Source organism: Ceratotherium simum, chromosome 5 (assembly GCF_057802395.1).
Source record: "Ceratotherium simum simum isolate JZ-2026a chromosome 5, ASM5780239v1, whole genome shotgun sequence".
NCBI classification, from domain to species: Eukaryota; Metazoa; Chordata; class Mammalia; order Perissodactyla; family Rhinocerotidae; genus Ceratotherium; species Ceratotherium simum.
Window position 1 is genome coordinate 35830784 of NC_141904.1, and position 20994 is coordinate 35851777.

General features: G+C 36.0%; 1 protein-coding gene across 2 annotated transcripts in view; it reads left to right on the top strand.

Annotated features, from left to right (window-relative positions):
- STT3B (STT3 oligosaccharyltransferase complex catalytic subunit B) overlaps positions 1-18836 on the top strand; it is a 114293-nt gene extending 95457 nt beyond the window's left edge. Inside the window, exons 8-16 of one of the 2 annotated variants that reach the window (XM_004419454.3) lie at positions 323-371; positions 2042-2196; positions 4449-4660; positions 6107-6294; positions 7019-7190; positions 8301-8474; positions 10924-11037; positions 13631-13843; positions 17191-18836. In XM_004419454.3, coding sequence (XP_004419511.1) covers positions 323-371; positions 2042-2196; positions 4449-4660; positions 6107-6294; positions 7019-7190; positions 8301-8474; positions 10924-11037; positions 13631-13843; positions 17191-17271 — 1358 coding nt within the window. In that variant the 3' untranslated portion in view covers positions 17272-18836. The remainder of the gene's footprint in view (positions 1-322; positions 372-2041; positions 2197-4448; positions 4661-6106; positions 6295-7018; positions 7191-8300; positions 8475-10923; positions 11038-13630; positions 13844-17190) is intronic. The other variant, XM_087430664.1, reaches the window with a different exon arrangement.
- The last annotated feature ends 2158 nt before the right edge of the window (positions 18837-20994 follow it).

The window sequence follows — 20994 nt, forward strand, 5'->3', positions numbered from 1 at the left end:
TAAATTATCCAATGCTATCTTAATATCTTTGCTTTATTTTAGTAGTCAACTAGAAGTTTAAGAGAGAATTGGAAAACTTTCTACCATTTTATCTATCAACCTGTTGTGTTTCTCTGGAAATGTAATCTCTGGATATTTGTGTTTTTTGATCACTGACCTTATTTAATCTGTTAGCCAGCTGTGTGAAATATGTTGTCACCTACAAAAGAAAACTGAAATTCTTTGAATATTAATTTAAATTAATCCATAATAATCAGTAAACATAAAACAAACAAAAACAATAAAAAGGCAGATTAATTTCCGCTACATTTTTCCTTCCAAGGTTACATTGCACCATGGAGTGGCAGGTTTTACTCATTGTGGGACACTGGGTAAGTGCAGATAAGTTATTTGCCCTCGTATGATATTAAAATACTCTTTTTTCTGTTCTTATATTGTCAGTATCTCCATCAGTACTTGGGCAACCTTTCTGAAGTACCTAGTGTATACTAATTTAGTAAATGTTGAATCTCTTGTAGTTTTTCTTTGTTACAATACCTGTTTGGAATGCACCTTTAGTATGATATGTAAGTCATATTTTTGTTCTGCATGGGCAGCTCCTTATTTTAGTTTTGTTTGTCAAAACATTTTGGGTAGTATTGGTGTAATTTTAATGCTTGATTTTTGTTTTTACCAGTGTATTCAAAGTTTTCATCTTTTAGTAATATTTAATTCCTAATCGTTAAAGATAGGTGTTATATTATAAAACCATATGCGATAGATGTGAAGAAAAAATTTAACTTTTTTTCTAACACCACATTATCTAAGTTCTTTGATTTTTTTTTTTTTTTTCGGTGAGGAAGATTAACCCTGAGCTAACATCCGATGCCAATCCTCCTCTTTTTGCTGAGGAAGATTGACCCTGGGCTAACATCCGTGCACATCTTCCTCTACTCTATGTGGGACGCCTGCCACAGCATGGCTTGATAAGCAGTGCGTAGGTCCGTGCCCGGGATCTGACCCTGCGAACCCTGGGCCGCCGAAGCAGAGTGCGCAACCTTAACCACTACGCCACCGGGCCAGCCCCTCTTTGATGTTTTTAATCTGTCAGATATACTAGAGAATATTTATTTTGTTTTTTTAAGAGTGCTATTATAAAATGAATTAATTTTTAAAAGTGGTTTTAAATTAGACAGCTAGTTCAATAAAACTTTTTGTCTCTAAAATGTTTTCCTAAGGATGAGAAAATATCTGTTGATAATAATTTGCCTCTCTCCCTGTTCCTGCTGTTTTGTCTTCTTTGTTACTCCCTATGTGGCCCAATAAAAAAACCTATCACAGTTTATTGAATGGGCCTGCCTTTTGATGTGATACGGAAAGGGTTCGTGTTCAGGTCTAATTCAAGGGCATAAGCAAATTATGTATGAAAGACTGAAACTAACATTTAGACACATACTGTGGATCACCAGAGAGTTGGAGGGAAAAACTCCAGTTGTAGACAGTTATTCTGATTAGGTTAAATTACTAGGTTAAGTTTTTGTCTATCATACTTACTCTTGCTTTGTAAACTTTAATTGACTACTTTGGAATCTCAGGGCATTTCAAGAATAATTTGTCCTGTCCTTTCCATTCTCCTCACTTGCCTCTATGCCATCTATTTTTAAGAAAGGCATTGTGGCAATATGATATCTTCTTAGATAAGGTATTTCTGTTGGTAATAAGTACAAAAGGTAGTGAAACTCATTGATGCACATGTAGGAGATGCTAAGTTAAACTGCAGAACAAATTCCTATTTGAGCAAAGATTTTTGTATTAAAGGTCAGAGCTAATGCTTTTATAACTGGCCTTAAATAATTCTCCCAATTTTAGGGAGAGCATATTGGTTTTAGTTTTACCAATGTGGAGCAGGTTTATTTCCAGTATAGCAGGTTACATTGGAATATACTTTTAAGTGAGAAGGGGTGGGAAATAGGAACCATATCTACAATCAAAATTTCTTCTTCTAAAAGAAACTCCTGTTTTCTCATTTAATTTTAAATAATATTAACTTTTTTAATACTAGGTATGCAAAAATACACATTCCGATTATTGCATCAGTGTCTGAGCATCAACCTACAACTTGGGTGTCTTTCTTCTTTGATCTACATATTCTTGTGTGTACCTTCCCAGCAGGCCTATGGTTCTGCATTAAAAACATCAACGATGAAAGAGTATTTGGTAAGTAATTTTTAATGAAACTTTGATTTGGAACAATTTATTTTCATTATTGACATTATCACTTTAAAGTTTTGTTTTTCTTTGCTTGACTCTATGCATATTCAAGATGTTTCCTCTTATTTTTCATAAATGCTTAATCAAGAAAAACTCAATGAATTTGTTTTGTAAATACCCTATTAACAGTTTTAATTTAGAACTTGTATAGAAATTTTTCATTCAATTTATAATGGTTTTTGAGAAGTTAATGTTCTTAGTCTGTGGCTGAGAATTGGAAATTATAACCTTGTTCGCAGTATAGTCTTGACTTCATTTTTTAAGTTAGATCTGATTAAATAGGAAGAAGTTTGCATGAGCGTCCATCATCCAAATTTCAGTGCAAAGCATATTTTGTAATAGGAATTACCTTTAAGTAAACACCCTTTTCACTGGTAGATTTGTGTATATTTCCAACTAACAAGACTTAGAAATACAACCTATTTTAAAGCCAAGTGTTTAGGATCTGACATTCAAAATATAAATGGACAAAATAAGCAGATACCAATGACTTATACATGATTCAATTATCACAAGAAGTATGCTGTGGCTCTTTTTTTTTTTTTTTTAATTTTATTGATTTATTTTTTTTTCCCGCAAAGCCCCAGTAGATAGTTGTATGTCATAGCTGCACATCCTTCTAGTTGCTGTATGTGGGACACAGCCTCAGCATGGCCGGAGAAGCGGTGCGTCGGTGCGCGCCCAGGATCCGAACCCCGGGCCGCCAGCAGCGGAGCGCACGCACTTAACCGCTAAGCCATGGAGCCAGCCCCTGCTGTGGCTCTTTTACATGTGATAAAACCTGAAACTGCAAAAAGTTTTGTAACATGCACAGGGTCACACAAGGAAATAATTTGTAGTACCAGGACTTGAACTTGTACAAATATGGGACCTGGACTATGAGGGACACTCAAGGTACTATTCCAGAATAAAGTCAGGAGAGAAAAAATAGCACCTGCATGGGTTCAAACCAAAGGACTCATTCGTCTCTAGTTTATATAGATCAGTGGACTGTGGATAAGGCCATGTTAATATTGCATCGTTCAGAAAGATTTAGCTTAAACATACAGTCCACCTCATGACTCAGCAATCCTAATTCTAGGTATATACCCAAGAGAAGTGAGTGCCTATGTCCATGTCCAACAAAGGATGTATTTAAGAATGCACATGGCAACTTCATCCATAATAGCTCCGAATTAGAAACATTCCAAAGGTTATCAGCAGTAGAATAGATAAATAAATGTTGATCTATTTGTACAATGGAATACAACATGGCAATTAATAAAAGAATAGCATGGGTAAATAAAAGAAGCCAGTACAAAAGAGAATATTTTGTATAATTTCATTTGTATAAAGTTCAAGAAAAAAGAAAACTAAGTTAATGCTTTAGAAGTCCAAGTAGTGATTAGCTTTTTTATAGGGGGGGAGCAGTTATTGACTGGGAAGAGGAGGTATAAAAATGTTCTGTATTTTGATATGGGTAGTAAATACATAGATGTGTGCATATATAAAAATTCATTGAGCTATACACTTAAGAATATAATGTGTTTTGTGGTCAGGAAAAAAAATTTTCATTAGCTTCAAATGAGATAGGAGCTCAGATGACTCACTGACTTTGTAAAATCATATAGCCTTCACCCAGGAAAGGTAGAGCCTCTGCCTGTGGTTAGCATATTATCTGGAAGGCTTTGGCTGTTGGAAATTACTTTCAATTTTTTTTTAAAAAGTCTCTTGGCAGTAACGTCACAGTTTCCTCCTTTGGTTAATAAATTAATATTCTTCTCATCTCATTCTTACTTTAAAGCAGATTTTATGGCAGATATTGGCATTGGCTTTTCATAGACTTTGATTTTATAAATTTACTGTGCCTAATAATATAATTCACCAAATATGTTTTCATCCATCAGCTGTGGATTTTCTAATATGTGATACTATTAACAAATAATGAATTCTCATTCCTCATAATAACTGTAATTAAATTTCAATCATGATACATTTCTCTAAACTGTTGACATATAGTGTTTATTTAGTCAACACTAGTTATAATTTCTAAATATGACTATTAAATCGGTCAGTATTATCAATTTAAAACGTTTAGCTCTTTATTGAGACTTTTGTCTATTTTTAGATTTGATTTATAATATGGTATTAAACATTTAGTTCAGTTTCCTGTGAACATTTTCTTTTCTGAAGTGTTATAAGAGAACTTGTCTTTGCAGTTGCTCTGTATGCAATCAGCGCTGTCTACTTTGCTGGAGTGATGGTGCGGCTGATGTTGACTTTGACTCCAGTCGTCTGTATGCTGTCTGCAATTGCCTTCTCAAATGTTTTTGAGCACTATTTGGGGGATGACATGAAAAGGGAAAACCCACCTGTGGAGGACAGCAGTGATGAGGATGACAAAAGAAACCCGGGAAATTTGTATGATAAGGTGGGAAATCTAAAGTAAGGCCTTTAAAAATTTTATGTGCTTTATTTTTCCACCACAGTAAGAACTATACATATTAAGAAATGTGTTGAAACAAGGATTTAGACAAACCGTGACATTTCTAGTTGGTCTCTACTATTTGCCTCAAATTTGAATCCTGTTTGATATTTTAGCTCAGAGTAAGAAAATAGAATGTAATCAGAGAAGGAATTCTCAGTTCTTTTAGGTCAGGTTTTATGTACAACTCCCCCTCCATTTTTGAGAGAAAAAACCAGGTGCTCTACTAAATTACATAAAATTTAGCACTATAAGCCATTCTGAAACCATGTGCACAAGTGCTTATCCTTGAGGTCCATATTCAGTGTAAACTTTTTCAGTATTTGGTTGATTGAGTTGTAAAATAAAGGGAATAAAGTGCCTTTAAAAATAAAGCCTCCCATCCCAGGTGCAGACCTGCGCACTGCTTATCAAGCCCTGCTGTGGCAGGCGTCCCATGTATAAAGTAGAGGAAGATGGGCACGGATGTTAGCCCAGGGCCAATCTTCCTCAGCAAAAAAAAAATTTTTAAATAAAAATAAAGCCTCCAGTTTGTTAGCACAAGGGGGCTGGCTGATATAATGTAATTCACTTCTAACCTCCCAGGCAACAGCAGGATTATATTTGGTGCAAGCATGGAAAAGACTTTTAAGAATTAGAGCACTTGTCTTGAATGATGTATTAAACTACATTTAACTGGGTTTTTAAATACCAATAAGCAATGAAACTTCCTAGTATAAGTATTGACTTTAAAATTCTTTCCTTACTATGGGTCCAATATAATTCATACAGATTTGCGTTAATAAAGCACATATCTGCTTTTGTGTTTGTGGTTGTTATGTTTTATTTTGTGGTTTCTTAACTAGCCTTGCAATTTAGAACTCTGTTCTCTCTTCCAGTTTTTGGTACGGTTTTTCGTTGTTGTTTTCAAAAATGTAATTAATTTTAACAGATCTATTGGTTTGGGAGTTTGGAAAGTGGAAGACTGATTCTGTTAATGTGGTTTTTTCCTATGCTTAAGTCCTACATGGTCTGAATTATAGCTGGACATTGCCATTTTCAGGATGAGGAATTCAGATTTTATAAGAAAAGGTTGCCAGAACAAGGCCATTTGGTTATCTCCTTTATATTTACATAAAACATAAGGACAGCTGGGTTTGAAAGCAGCTTCTTACTGGAGATATTTTGCTCTGTGACTAGCTCCTGGATTGGATATAGTCCCAGGAAGCCTTCTCATTCACATTTGACTTTAGAATCTACCTTAATAATTTTTAGAAAACATTGTATCAGCAACACAAGAATACACAAAGAATCAAATTGATAGATTAACATTCTCCCAACTTTTTCCCCTTGAGTGTCTCAATGAAGCAAGTCAGATGATGACTTTGTCTAACTAGTTTTTTATATCTTCAGGCAGGTAAAGTGAGGAAACATGTGACTGAACAGGAAAAAACCGAAGAGGGATTAGGTCCTAATATAAAAAGCATTGTCACCATGTTGATGCTGATGCTATTGATGATGTTTGCAGTCCACTGTACCTGGGTCACAAGCAATGCCTACTCCAGTCCAAGTGTGGTCTTGGCCTCTTACAATCATGATGGGTAAGAAAGTAACTTGGCTACAAGAGGATTTTATACCTACTCTTTTTTTTCTGTCTCAAAAGATAGAATTCAAAGATAGGTGTTTGTGAAGCTCTGCATATGAATCTACCATGTTTTTCTTACGACCTTTCCCCAGCCGAGCCCCTTTGGTTGAGGTGGGTAATAATCATTGTCTTTCATGCTCTTTTCCAGAATATCTTTGCATCATAACATATACATTAGTTTTTCTCAAAGTGTGGTCCTTGGACACAGGACATCATCGTTACCAGGAAACTTGTTGGAAATGCAAATTCTTGACACTCCACTTAGACCAACTGAATCAGAAACCTGGGGGTGGGGCCAGCAATCTGTGCTTTAATAAGCCCTGCAGGTGATTCTGATGGAGCTAAAATTTAAGAACAGCTGATTTATATATTGCCTCCCCACCCTCCCATCCCAGCTTCTGCTTTATTTGGGTGCTGGTTAGACTTACAAAATATCAAGCCCCACCCCAGAACTACTAAACCAGAATCTGCTTTTTCATAAGATATCCAGGTGATTTGTGTGCATATTAAAGTTTAAGAAGTGCTAGTCTAGCTTTTCATTGATCCCCCACCCCATCGTTGAGGCTTTGAACTACTATCCTTAAAATGTGAAATTATTCAATGGTTTAGCACCTCAAGATTTTGTTACCCTCTTCACATTTATAAGCTCTCATTTAAAAGAATATTGTGATTCTTTTCAGCACCAGGAATATCTTAGATGATTTTAGAGAAGCTTACTTTTGGCTAAGGCAAAATACAGATGAACATGCCCGAGTGATGTCTTGGTGGGATTATGGCTATCAGATAGCTGGAATGGCTAATAGAACTACTTTGGTGGATAACAACACCTGGAATAACAGCCACATAGCACTGGTAAGAATTTGATAAACAGAAGATCAAAAATTACAAGTCTTTTACTACTTAGGAATCAGGTTTCACTTGTGATTGATAGGAAAAATGTGGATGAAAGTACTCTTTGCTTGCTGAATTCTCAGAATACCTCTTTACATATTTATTCAATGAAGTGAGTTCAAGCTATGCTTATTTATTCTGTTTTTAAGAATGATATTTATTTATTTATCATTCAGAATTGTAGGCTGATTTCTGGCAGATCTCATGGTTTTTATTTAGCTCACTGGAGAATTAGGCAAAATCTGAAACTTTTAAAATACTGTGTTTGACTTGTATTTTCCATTTTATAAATTATGAGAATTATTCACAAATATGTAAAGCAAATACAGTGTATTTTATGGGCATGCAGATTATGTTCACCTTAACTATTAAATAACTTGTTTACATGAATTAAGGTAATCACCTTTCTGTTCTTTAAAGATTTAAATAGATAACGAGGGCCAGCCCTGTGGCTTAGCGGTTAAGTGTGCACGCTCCGCTGCTGGCGGCCCGGGTTCGGATCCCGGGCACGCACCGACGCACCGCTTCTCCGGCCATGCTGAGGCTGTGTCCCACATACAGCAACTAGAAGGATGTGCAGCTATGACATACAACTATCTACTGGGGCTTTGGGGGAAAAAATAAATAAAATTTAAAAAATAATAATAAATAAATAGATAATGAGTGTTAACCAAATGAATTCTGTTTGTATGAGTGTTGTAGGTAATATGTCTGGTAGACTGAGGAGAATATATTTGTGCTAGCTAGATCGCTGGTTATCCCTGGCCTGAGGTTTGAGAAATTCTGCTTCTTTTAAGCCTGCTGCTGAATTAAGATGTTAATTTCATGAAACTCAATTATTAGCAAAATATTAGATGTATTCTGATTTTGACTTTTCTGCTATAATTGGTTGTAGTAAATGGGATGTGTGTAAATTTATTGAATTCATAGCAAATCATTTCTATGAAAAGAACTTCATGTTAAATCAAACTCTTGAGATGCATTCCATCTTAAGATAAAAATGTACATTCACTTTTGTTTTTAGCATCTTGTGGGACTAAATACACATATTCTTGTCTTTTTATTTTGTAGGTGGGAAAAGCTATGTCTTCAAATGAAACAGCAGCCTATAAAATCATGAGGAGTCTGGATGTAGATTATGTTTTGGTTATTTTTGGAGGAGTTATTGGCTATTCTGGTGATGACATCAACAAGTTTCTCTGGATGGTTAGGATAGCTGAAGGGGAACATCCAAAAGACATTCGGGTAAGAAACTAGATCATTCCAGGTGTGTGCAAGACAGCTCAGTGTCTAAGTAATTCTCTTATCTTGCTAATTGCATCATATTTGTTTTCATCATGCTATCTCCCAAATTAGTCCCTCACTCTGACTTTACTATTTATTAAAGATACTATAAGCATTTTCTCAGTTTTAAAACTCTTACCTGATACTTATGTTCTCCCCTACGAAGCAATCCCTTGTCAAGACTCTTGCTTTTACTCCTTCGTAGCCTCTCACTTCAGCCCTTTCTTTCCATTTCCATTGCTTCCACCCTGGTACTGACCCTTATGATCGTAAACCTGAAATAGGACAGTAAACTTGAAATTGCTCTTTGCCTTAGTCTTGTTGCCTCTCCCAGTCTAACATGACATTGATGGCACTTTACAGCTTAAAGAACTTCAGTAGATTAGGGAAAAGGGCCTTGAAACCAGGCAGACATGAGTTAGAACTAAAACCCTGCCACTGTCAGTTTGGTGCTATGGGCAAGTCATTTTTGGCCGGTAAGAATGATATGCTTTGAGCACTAGGGCTTGTTCTAGGTTCTGGTGTTATAATGGTGATTAAGGCAGCCTCAGATTATCACTAATGGGGATGCCAGGAATAATTTATTTGTAGTGCTGTTCTGAGAATTTGTAGTAATGTAGATGAAGCCTCTGCCTAGTGGCTGGAACGAAATAACCTCTGTAACGAAGCGTTGGTATAAAATCCAAACTTCTTAGCTTGAAACACAAACCCCTTAATACTGTGCTTTCCTTTGCTGGCCTCTTGTCTCTCTTATTTACAACCTTTTATCACTCTGTCAATCTACTCTAGCCCGTGAAACTTGCCTTGTGGGTTCTTTCCTTGATTAATCTGACACATGTGTTTATACTCTAATCTTTCTTGGAACACCTTCCTTACCACAGATATGTCCCTTCTCCAGAAGCCCTTCTCTGGTGCATCGATGTCTGTACTTGTCATCAAATCATATACGACCTGTTTTGTAGGTAGATTCTGTGGTCTATCTCCCACTCAGTTGTGAGCTCATCGAGGATGGGCACCCAGCATTGTGGCTTACATGATGATGGCACAAAAGATGAAAGATTCACTGCTGATCCAAAATAAAAGAACCTTTTGGGAAAATGTATGCATATGTGTTGCGTGATAGGGATGAAGTAGAGTAAGGCCCAGATTTTCTGTTCAAATGTAAATGCTGTGACATTTTCCCTTAACTGTGATTAGTAAACATTATATTCCTTGTATTAAATTAATCTTAATTTAATTTTCCCAGTATGTGATTTTCATTTGTGGATTTGCTTTAGCAGTGTTAAAATTGTAACATGTAATAGATCCAGATAGGTGCTTTGAACATTTATATGTATAGAAATCCTAAATGTCTGTGCTTCTTCAAATCAGTGTTTTTAAACTTGGTGAATAGGTAATACATTCACATGGTTCAGGAAATAAAATATAAAGAAATATACAGTAAAAGTTTACCCCGTCCTCCTAAGAAAAGAAAAAGAAGAAAGTCCATGGAAATCATTATTTTCTTAAGATTCTTATTCAAGCAGATAACTAGTAGCAAAATATACATCCTTTTCTTGCACTTTTCACTTGACAGTGTATTTTGGAGATCTTTCCATATTAGAATATGGAAGCCTTCTTCATTCCTTTTTTTACAGCTGCACAGTGTGTTCCAGTGTGTGTGAAAAATGATTTATTTAACCTGTCCCTATTGATGGACATTTAGGTTGTTTCCAGTTTTAGTCTCAGTGCAATAAATAACTTTCTACACTTATTATTTTGCCCATGTACAAGTATCTCTGTAGGATAAATTCCTAGACAAGGAATTTCTATCTATAGTGCCAAATTGGCCCTTTTAGAGGTTAGTTTACAAATTTGATGAGATCTCAATAAAAATTACTGCAAAAGTTTTCTAAATATTCCCCTCTCAGACTAAAGAATTGATTTTAGAGTTCATATGGAAAAATAAAGAACAACTTGTAGGAAAACTCTGAAAAGGAGTAATGGGGGTAAGGATGCAGCAGTTGGAGAGAGCCAGCCTACCTGGTATTAAATGATGGTGTTGGTACTATTCTTTTTAAATAATTGAGGTTTTATAACATGGTTTAAAATCAGGTAGGATTAATTGTCCTCCCTCACTCCAACAAAAGACTGTTGTTCTTTTTCTATCTTAGATACCCTTGTTTATTTTTTATAAATGATTTCAGATTCAACTTTTAAAAACGCCCATGATAGTTTTGTGGGTTTTTTTAGAGATCATGTTAAATTTATAAATTAATCTTCTGATACCATATTTTTTTGAGATGTAACTAAATAGGGCTTTATGAAGATAACTGAAAGCTAGTTCTTATGGGGCGATGAAAAGGGGAACCTGTAGCTTTGAATGTGTTAAATTGAACTGACATAGAAACTTCTGGTTTCTTTCTTGTAGGAAAGTGACTATTTCACCCCACAAGGAGAATTCCGTGTAGACAAAGCAGGATCCCCCACTTTGTTGAATTGCCTTATGTATAAAATGTCATACTACAGATTTGGAGAAATGCAGGTTAGTTACATCAGTTTTTCTATAATCTATTCAAAAGAATATTTTAAAAGTAGTTTTGTTTGCCTCTAGAAAACAGGATAGTGATATTCTGGTTGCACTGTAAAGAAAAATGTGCTTATATAAAGATTCCCCCTCTCCCCCTCCCCCCATTAAATTTAGATTTCTGAAACTTATATGTGAAAAATTAGGAAAAAATTTTTAGGTGAAAGATTTCTTTCCAAAATATTAATTAACACTAGGCTCAGATCCAGCCTTTGCTTACCATCCCACCTTTGACCTCATGCTTTTGGAAGACATTATTCTCCAGGGGAGAGGTTTTCCCAGCTAGGGAACAGTGTGATCTTAAGTAGGTTACTTTGCTGCTTGGTGGGGAAAAGCCTGAAATTAAAGAGTTGAATTATGTAGTCACTTCACATATTCACTGTATCCCTGTTCTCCATTACTACAGATAGCTAGGACTATGTGGCCAGAGTTTCCTACAAAATTAGAATGATGTGGTACAGAAGCTTCAGTGTCCACAAGATGATTGAATGTGCAAAGAGGCATTCTGGCAAAAAGTACAGACAGTAGACTTACTATCATAGTACTTGGGTTTTAGATCTGCTCTGTCAAGTCATGTAACCCTTGGACAAGTCACATCCTCCCTAGTCTTGTTTTATTTCGTCTGTATATAGTGGGGGTTGGACTGATGACTTGATTTCTAAGGTTCTTTATAGCTCTTAGATTGTATGACCGTAATACCAAGTTATGCCTTCATACTAAGATTTCAGTGAAAACTGCCTGGTTCCATATTGCTTTCTGGTTAAGTTGATACTAGAAGGCAAAGGAAAAATTGCTTGTTTAATTTTATACGAATACCAGGGATCAAGATAATGTTTCATCATTACTCGTTTGGAATTACTCTGCAGATGGCTTTAAAAAAATACACAATAATTTTTTACTACTAGATTTAGGTTTTTGTTTGTGTTTTGATTTTTTTTGAAGTCCACTGCCTGGTCTCTAAACTCATGCTAAGAAGCACTTAAACCATAATAATTAGCTACCTCAGAAAATGGGTCAAGGGTTAGTTTCTCTGTTCACTAATGATAACATGGAAGGATGTTTTTTTCCTGTCTTTTATAGGAGTTTTAAGCCATGCTTCTAGCATGCATTTATTTTGATGCCTTCCCTACTCAAGAATAATATATGTTTAAGACATGAAGTATAACTTTTCTATTGTACAGATATGTAAGAACAAGTTATTCCCTCATTGGAGTAGATTTGGTTTTTATTTTTGTTTTGAAGTTGAATTCACTTCTTATGTTCTGTTTGTGTGTTAACATAAACAGTCTGAGAATTTCTTAAGCTCTTCTCCTCTCCCCTCATTTTTTCCTTTTATCTTGGTGGAGGATACAGGAACAGGATCCCACCACTATCCAAAAGTAGAATGTTTCTGTGAAACCTTTTGTAAGCCAAAATGGGGTAAAGCAAAGACGCAATTACCATTAATTTATGTGGCAAAATTTTTTGATCATTCACAGCCTGTATAAAGTAGAAATAATGTATGTACAGTGTAGGTTCACTCACTAGAATTGGGAAGACAGCGAGCACGCTGGAAGGCTGAGAGGTAGTGGTGGTGATGGTGCATTATGCTGAGCCGTCAGAGGATGGGGTGGTGGGAGGTACAGGAGACTAGGGTGTAGGAGACAGAGGAAGAGGGTCATCTGTCAACACCTCATCCTTACCTGAATCCAGGCAGGTCACTAACTGCCTTGATGCTCACATCACACCTTCTGCTCTGTCTGCCTGCCTTATGTCAAAGGTCCAGGTTAGTCATCTCTGTGATTGATGTGGAAGGTTTGAAATATGACAGTATGCTTGACTACTGAGCCTTATAACAGCTCACTGCAAAAAAAAAATGCTGAACCCCATTTTCACTTTTTGCTTTTTCATAAAAGTGAAACTCCTCTTCAGATTTCTTTGGGTTAGTGAAAACAGGTACTAATGTAGGTCTTTGGTAAAAGCGAAGTGGCATAAAGGGAACTTTTGGATAGCAGGGGAAACCTGTAATTTTAAAAATGAATAAAAACTTTAGGAATGAATGCTATAGAGTAAAAGATAAGGAAACAATGGAGGAGACTTCTCAACCACCAATCTCAAGAAACTGTTTGCCTGAGGAGATGGTATTTGGGCTGAGACCAAAGGACAGAAAGGAGCCACCAGTGCAAAAGAGCTGAATGAAGAACTTTCAGGCTGAGAGAATAGACAGTGCAAGGCCCTGAGGCAAAAAAGAAGTCCTTCTGTGTGTTCTCTCTATATACTTATAAAAAGGGCTTTGATGGATTTCAATTTGCTGTTTTGGTTTTTTTATGCCTGCAGGCTGCTCATCCATTCTAAGGGTTCACTGAAATTCTAATTCTGATGTATTTAGTTTCTCTCTTCCTGATTTCTTCCTATCTAGTTAACAGTATATGAGAACTGTTATGATATATTACTCTGATTCTGTTTTCCTAGTTTAAAGAGAGAGTTTTACTTTGATGATAACGTTTACTACCTTCTGATACTGAATGTTTTCCAATACAGCTAACATCTAATACTAATGTCGCTTTTGCAGCTGGATTTTCGTACACCCCCAGGTTTTGATCGAACGCGTAATGCTGAGATTGGAAACAAGGATATTAAATTCAAGCATTTGGAGGAGGCCTTCACATCAGAACACTGGCTTGTAAGGATATATAAAGTGAAAGCACCTGATAATAGAGAGATACTAGACCACAAACCTCGAGTCACCAACATTTTCCCAAAACAGAAGTATTTGTCAAAAAAGGTGGGTGCCAAGTGAAATTATGTCTATAAAAGGGTAACTCAAGTTTGGTTGGTTTGTCTGAAAAATAATTACTGAAATTTGCTAATAAATTTCCATTTACCAGATCTATAAAGACAATGGCTTTTATACAAAGTAAATATCAAGCTGTCCTGCTAGGGGCATTCCTTTCAAACTGAGCACTCAGCTCTCCCAAGCAGCAGCTTTTTCTGGATAGCATAGTGGTTATTAGTGAACCAAGTTGAGATTTTCCAGGGGCATTCTGGCTTTAGTTTGTGCCATTCCTATTAGTAAGACTTATTTGTAAAGTAAGATGTGACTGTGGCCATCACTTTCTGAACCTTTGTGAAAAGTAAAAATGCCAAATACTCAAGTAATGCCATGTGATTGATTCCTCATCTTTTGGTCAAAGCAAATTTATACTGCATTTTCATGTTCCATTCTTAGTATGATGTTACTATATTATTCATTGAATGAAGAATAAGCTTGAGTTGGTTGAGTCCTGAATCAAAAAAAAATCATTTATCTTAAGTGTTTTTAAATATAATTACCATAACAGAGCCTGTAGGCAGGAATTATGATGATGAGACTATTGCAGTCATTTTGAAATAAATATTTAATAAGATATGAAGTATTTTATTGGAAGTCGTTATTGCTCACTTAAGCCAAATAGATCTAATCTTTGCTATAAAAGACTACTAAAAATGAATATTTATATAGGTTGCCCTCTGTGGGAGATGAGAAATAATGAGCAGTCAGATGAAATATTAAGGTTGTATTATAAGGTACTACCCTTAAAATACTAATTATTATTAGACCGATTTCAGTCTTAAGGCTTGAAAGATGCTTGTTTACATTGCTCAGATCAGTTATTTTAAATCATTGAAGCAATTGTCTTATCTATTTGCATTACTTCAAATATGCTTCAGATATATTCAGAATACAGATTATTTCAATTTGTATAAAAGTGCTGAATATTAGCTGTATAAAATGTAAATAGAAAATTTTTAAATGAATACTTTATGTGCCAGATATAAAATTGCCACATCTAGACTAATGTATTGAAATATGTCACATAGAGCTGACACTCACTGTGTTAGTCATATCAAATTCACTTCCCAGTCTTTACATCAAATGGAAATCAGGGGCCAGCCCGTGGCTTAGTGGTTAAGTGCTCGCGCTCCACTACTGGTGGCCTAGGTTCGGATCCCGGGCGCTCACTGATGCACCGCTTCTCTGGCCATGCTGAGGCCACGTCCCACATACAGCAACTAGAAGGATGTGCAACTATGACATACAACTATCTACTGGGGCTTTGGGGAAAAAAATGGAGGAGGATTGGCAATAGATGTTAGCTCAGAGCCTGTCTTCCTCAGTAAAAAGAGGAGGATTAGCATGGATGTCAGCTCAGGGCTGATTTTCCTCACAAAAAAATTAATTAATTAATTAATTAATTAAAAAATGACAAATCAAATTTCTCAAGGCATATAGTGGGAGAAACTGGTGAGTCACATCAGTGCAGAAGTCAAAGCAAACACTGCCAGTCTCAAGGCAGTTACTCCTAAGACATCTAAGCCCAGTTAAGGTCTACCTTTTCTGAAAAACAAGGCCATTGAACTTAGTAACTGATGATAGTGAATTTTCTTACTGACCTCTTTTGCCTTCCCATCATTTCCCTAAAATAAATAAGTGAATGGATAAATAAAATTAGTCTATTTTGAATGCCCAAAACATATATTCTAGTAGCCAACAATATGGATTTTGAGTTTCTGGTTTCCATGGCTTTATGATCTCTGTTCTGTACTAGCACTAGAGGAATGTTTTTTGTTTGCTTTCCTCTCCCCACCCTGGTTTTTACTTTAGGAGGTGAGGGGGGATGGTATGAGTACAGCAGTCATTCTGGGAGTTTTCCCTGCCAGTGCAAAGCAGACATGGCTGAGGCCCTAGGAATTGTAGTCCAGAGCTGCAGAAATGACTTTTTGGCATGGCTCACTGCCCATAGGGAAAAACACCCTTAGGACTAGTTACATACTTGCATAAACCTGGGGCATTGTACAAGATATCGTAGAAAAGCTTTCATGTTAAAAATCTATTGATAATGATGATAAAGATACTAACTCCTTGATCTGGTTTGAATTTTTAAAAATTGTGTCCTCTGAAATATTTTACTTTTTGCCATAATAAAATAAGTTAACAATAAGGTACCATATATATGATGGACAAGTTAGCAGTAGCTAATTTTTGTAACCTTACGAAGGATTGCATTTTGCCTTGTATCCTTGTCCCTGTTAGAAAAAATTATAAATTGCTTTAAACTGATCATCATAAATAAATGTACACTATATGGCATTTATCCTAAGATTCTGAAACCTCCTCCAAGAGTTGTATTTAAATGTGAAAATTGACTTCAGTGGTCAATCTTTTGAGGCTTCAGCCTCTGCTAACCCAGTGCTTTGATGGTGCATTAAATTACTTGTTTCCAAAAAATATTTGCTTTCTTCAGTATCTATGCATATGTCGGATTGTCATACAAAATGTGTCTGTCAGATTGGCAGACACATTGTGCCTATAGGATTTATGTTGTAGGATTCTAACGTAGCAAACATTTTTGCAGTAATTTCTACCACTGCATTGTAGTAATCTGTTTCTTATACCAGAAAAACGTCTGTTGAAAGTATTTTAGTGGGATCCTAAAGTGTTAAGAAAAATGTGTTATTTTTAAAAGATCTATGAAACTCAAGGAATGTTGGGTATTTTTCTTGATGTTCGGTTTTTGTTTTGTTTTTCATTTTTTAGAGGTGCTTATTTTCATACCTAAATTGGAGAATGTGCCAAGTAATTTTATTTCTCTTTCATATGTGTAGATAGGTACGATCATCCTCATTTTACAGATAAGAAAACTGGGGCTCCACAAGTTACTAAGTTAATTTGTTATTTCTGACATATAGCTAATTCTGGGAGGCTAAACCAGGAGCATCATTAATATTTTCTGATTTCTTAGTCCAGTGTTATAGTCTGTCATGCCTGGACACGTGAGTAATTATTACAGCTAAGCATTTAGTGGTTGAGAGGGGAGGTGGGTTCATTCACCTAATGGTGAGGAATATATGATATGCATTTGAGGAATGCTTTGGCAGTTCTTTTGTCTTAAAGCTAGTTTATCTTGGATCTCTCAGCGTACTTGGCATGGAAGAGTTAATGGTGCTCATTGACTGTTCAAAGAGTCCAGCCATAGGAAGAGCTAAGGGCTTATTAAGACGGGCTTTATCACAATGCAGTAAACTATGAGTGTATATATTTTTTTAATCTGTAGGAAACCACTAACACCATGTGTTCTGTTTTCTTTTTAGACTACGAAAAGGAAGCGTGGCTACATTAAAAATAAGCTAGTTTTTAAGAAAGGCAAGAAAATATCTAAGAAGACTGTTTAAATACACTGTTCTGGTTCCTAACTTGAAGCAGTTGTCCTTGTGAGAACCGGTCTTTGCCTTTAGCTCATGTCATGTTTCACAGCAACAGAGGGTACAGAACCATCACTGGTCCAGGTTAATGTACAAAATTTTCTGGCAATGCCTGATTTAAAAAATAAAATTGGCTTATTGAGAACAGCTGTTTTCAATTTGTAATGTGAAGCAGGACAGAGCACTGCTGTAAATGTCTAACAGCAGATTTTTTTTATTGGTACATAATATCCTTCAAATCTGAGAATTTGGACTAATTGCACCAAAGAACCCTCTAATTTGGTCCCTGGCACATGCATACTTGTCAATGTTTTTATTCTTTTACAAGACCTGCATTTTATTTGAGCTACCCAAATAGCAATATGTAAAATACAAATGACAAATGTGATGCGAGCTTCTTGAACCAGTAAACTAGTACAGGTCTGAGAAAGAGGTATTAGAAAAGTAATTATAATTCCTTGAACTGTATTTATTTTCATGTTTCTCCAATGCAAAGAATGTTTCATCAAATGTCCATTTTCTATTGCTTACTGTTTGCTCTAAGAAGAAGCTGCTGTTTCAGTGATAGACCTCTGAGTGACTAACTGAGTAACTCAGACCTCTGAGTAGTTATGTTGACACATTATTGCTGCTGTCAGCAGTTGTTTTCACCAGGTACTTACAGAGCAGATCTCATTCGTTGTTCATTCAAGGGCTAAATTTATATCCTTTGGAAATGGTGGCAACTGCACAGAATGTTGCTTACCAGAATGAAGTTTGGTATCTTAGTACTGAGGTTAGCACTATGTTTACATGCAAAAGATTAAGGAAAAAACCCTTACAGTGGACAGGTATCCAAAATTCATTTTCTGTGACTCTTCAAAATGACAAAGGATTTGTAAACTTCGCCTGGATTTCTCTCATTTTAACAGTTTCATCCATCACAATGATTTTTGTCCTCTGCTCCATATTTTATTAATCCTTTAAGCATTTGATGAAACACTCTTTAATGCTATATGCATTTTCTTACTTTTATTAAAAATGTGACAGTTGTCAAAAGATGCACTAAAGTATAAATGGAGATTGAACATGTTCACTTTCCAGCTTATAGGCAACTTTATATAGACTTGAAAATTTTCTCCAGTTGTTTAGTAAAAGTGAAAGAGAAAAGGGGTTTTCCTGCCACAGGATATAACTTTTTTTTATATAAACAAGCATAACTTAGACCACTGCTTTTGGTGGAAATGTGCAGAATAGTATGTACCTTTTATGAAGAAAAGTGTAATTTACAATATTCAATGAGAATGTTACTGCTGATTTTCTTTTCCAAAGTGTAAAATATTCTTTGATTTATAAAATTCATTTTTGACCCAGATGATGGTTCTTTTACAGACCAATAAAATGGCTGAACATTTTCACAAATAAAGTGTAACTAAATCTGGATTTCTGATACCTTATCATTTGGGGGATTTTATTTTACTTTGTTGCTTTAAAATTCAATGCAGAGAAGTTGTTGACTGTAGGGGGAAATAAAGTTAATTCAAATTTTGTGTTAAGTGTTGTCTTTAACAAATATTTTATTTTTGAAAGGAGTTACAGAGTACTGAACACATATTTCCTTCTCTGTTCACTTTTACAAAGGTTTTAGAGTATGTGTAAAAAAGAAGTGCTAGGGGCCGTCCCGGTGGCGCAGCGGTTACGTGCGCGTGCTCCGCTTCGGCGGCCCAGAGCTCGCTGGTTCGGATCCTGGGCGTGCACCGACGCACCGCTTGTCAAGCCATGATGTGGCAGCGTCCCGTATAAAGTAGAGGCGGATGGGCACAGATGTTAGCCCAGGGCCAGTCTTCCTCAGCAAAAAGGAGGAGGATTTGCATTGGATGTTAGCTCACGGCTGATCTTCCTTACAAAAATAAATAAATAAAAATTAAAAAAAAAAAGTGCTAGATTAGTTCAGCTTAGACCTACTATTTTATTTTGCCTTGTCTCTACCCCAGAGTGAAATCTCATTTTTACTTTTTGTGGGTGAGTGAGGGGGGAGACACCTAGCCAAATAGGAATTTTATCTCCATTTAAATGAGGATAGTACTGTAACAAAAGCCCTGCTCCATAAAGTTCTGGTATTTAATCAGTCAAGTCTTCATTGTAGAATTTTCTCATTAAGAGCAGAGATGATCCCTCACCTTTCTCAGTTTTAGGGAATAACAGTTTGGTTCAGTGGATTGCCTTAGTAAAACACCATATTGTAACCACATTTGTGATTTTATTGTAGCAAAAAAAAAGTGAAATTATAGTAGTTTAAATACATTGGAATATAGGCTAATTGGCTCAGAATAATCTTTAGATCTTTAAATTCATCTCATCTGTGATCACTAACACTGTACATCACGGAAGGAGGTATTAAAGATCATGACCTTGAGGTTTTAGACTATAAAACAGCTTTTGTTTTTTCTTCCACATCTTAGAATTGAACAAAGCTGAGTGCTTTGTAGTATATAAATAAGGCAATGAGGCAGCAAGTCAAAGATAAAATTCAGTTTTCAGACTTAAATCGTTAGCTACTTGAGTTTGTATTTGTAGCATTTTTTTTTTTTTAAAGATTTTATTTATTTATTTATTTTCCCCCCCAAAGCCCCAGCAGATTGTTGTATGTCATAGCTGCACATCCTTCTAGTTGCTGTATGTGGGACGCGGCCTCAGCATGGCCGGAGAAGCGGTGCGTCCGTGTGCGCCTGGGATCCGAACCCAGGCCGCCAGCAGCGGAGCACGCGCACTTAACCGCTGAGCCACGGGGCCGGCCCTGTATTTGTAGCATTTTAACTTCATTTGAGTCCCTAAGCCATGAACAAGAGGCCAGACATCTAGATAGTATAAAAGCATCCTATAGAGTATTAGTGTTTCCATAGCTAATCAGCTATAAGATTATGAAATCTGGAGCTACTGCACCTTTTTTGTAAAATATATATTTACCATCTTAACCATTTTTAAATGTACAGTTTAGTTGTGTTGAATAGATTCACATTATTGTGCAACCAGTCTCCAGAATTCTTTTCATCTTGCTGGAACTGCTGCTGCTCGATGTGGGTTTTGTCAGACATCTGTCTTGCTACCCATAATCCTCAATTGAGGTAGGTGGAGTAATGGATAAATGTAGAGCTCAGCAGCAGTCTGCAGCTGAGATGGTAGGAAACTGAGACAGCAACCAGTAAAGAAATGTCATGATGTCTAAATTTTCTATTAAGTAAACCTTTTTTTATTGTGAAATGTAACACAAGAACACAAAAATGTATGCTTGGTGAATTACCACAAGAAAACAAGCAACTTTGTAACCACAGCCCAGGTCAAGAGAACAGAACACTGCCAGTACTCCAGAAGCTTCCTCATGCCCCCTCCCAGTCACTGGCCTGTCCCACTTCCCCCTTCAGAAGGGAATCACTCTCCTAGCTTTTATGGTAATTACCTTGATTTCTGGTTTTAACACTTAAGTATTTCTCTCTAAACATAATGTTTAATTGCACCTATTCTTTGAACAATATAAATGGAATCAAAATATGTATTTTTTTGTATCTAGCTTCTTTTGCTCAGTTTCTCTGAAATTCATCCAGAATGTTGCATGCAGCTGTAAGTTTATTTTTGTATTACACATAGTACTCCCTTATATGTGTGTGTGTTTCTTACACACACACACACACACACTCCAATTCCCATTCTATTGTT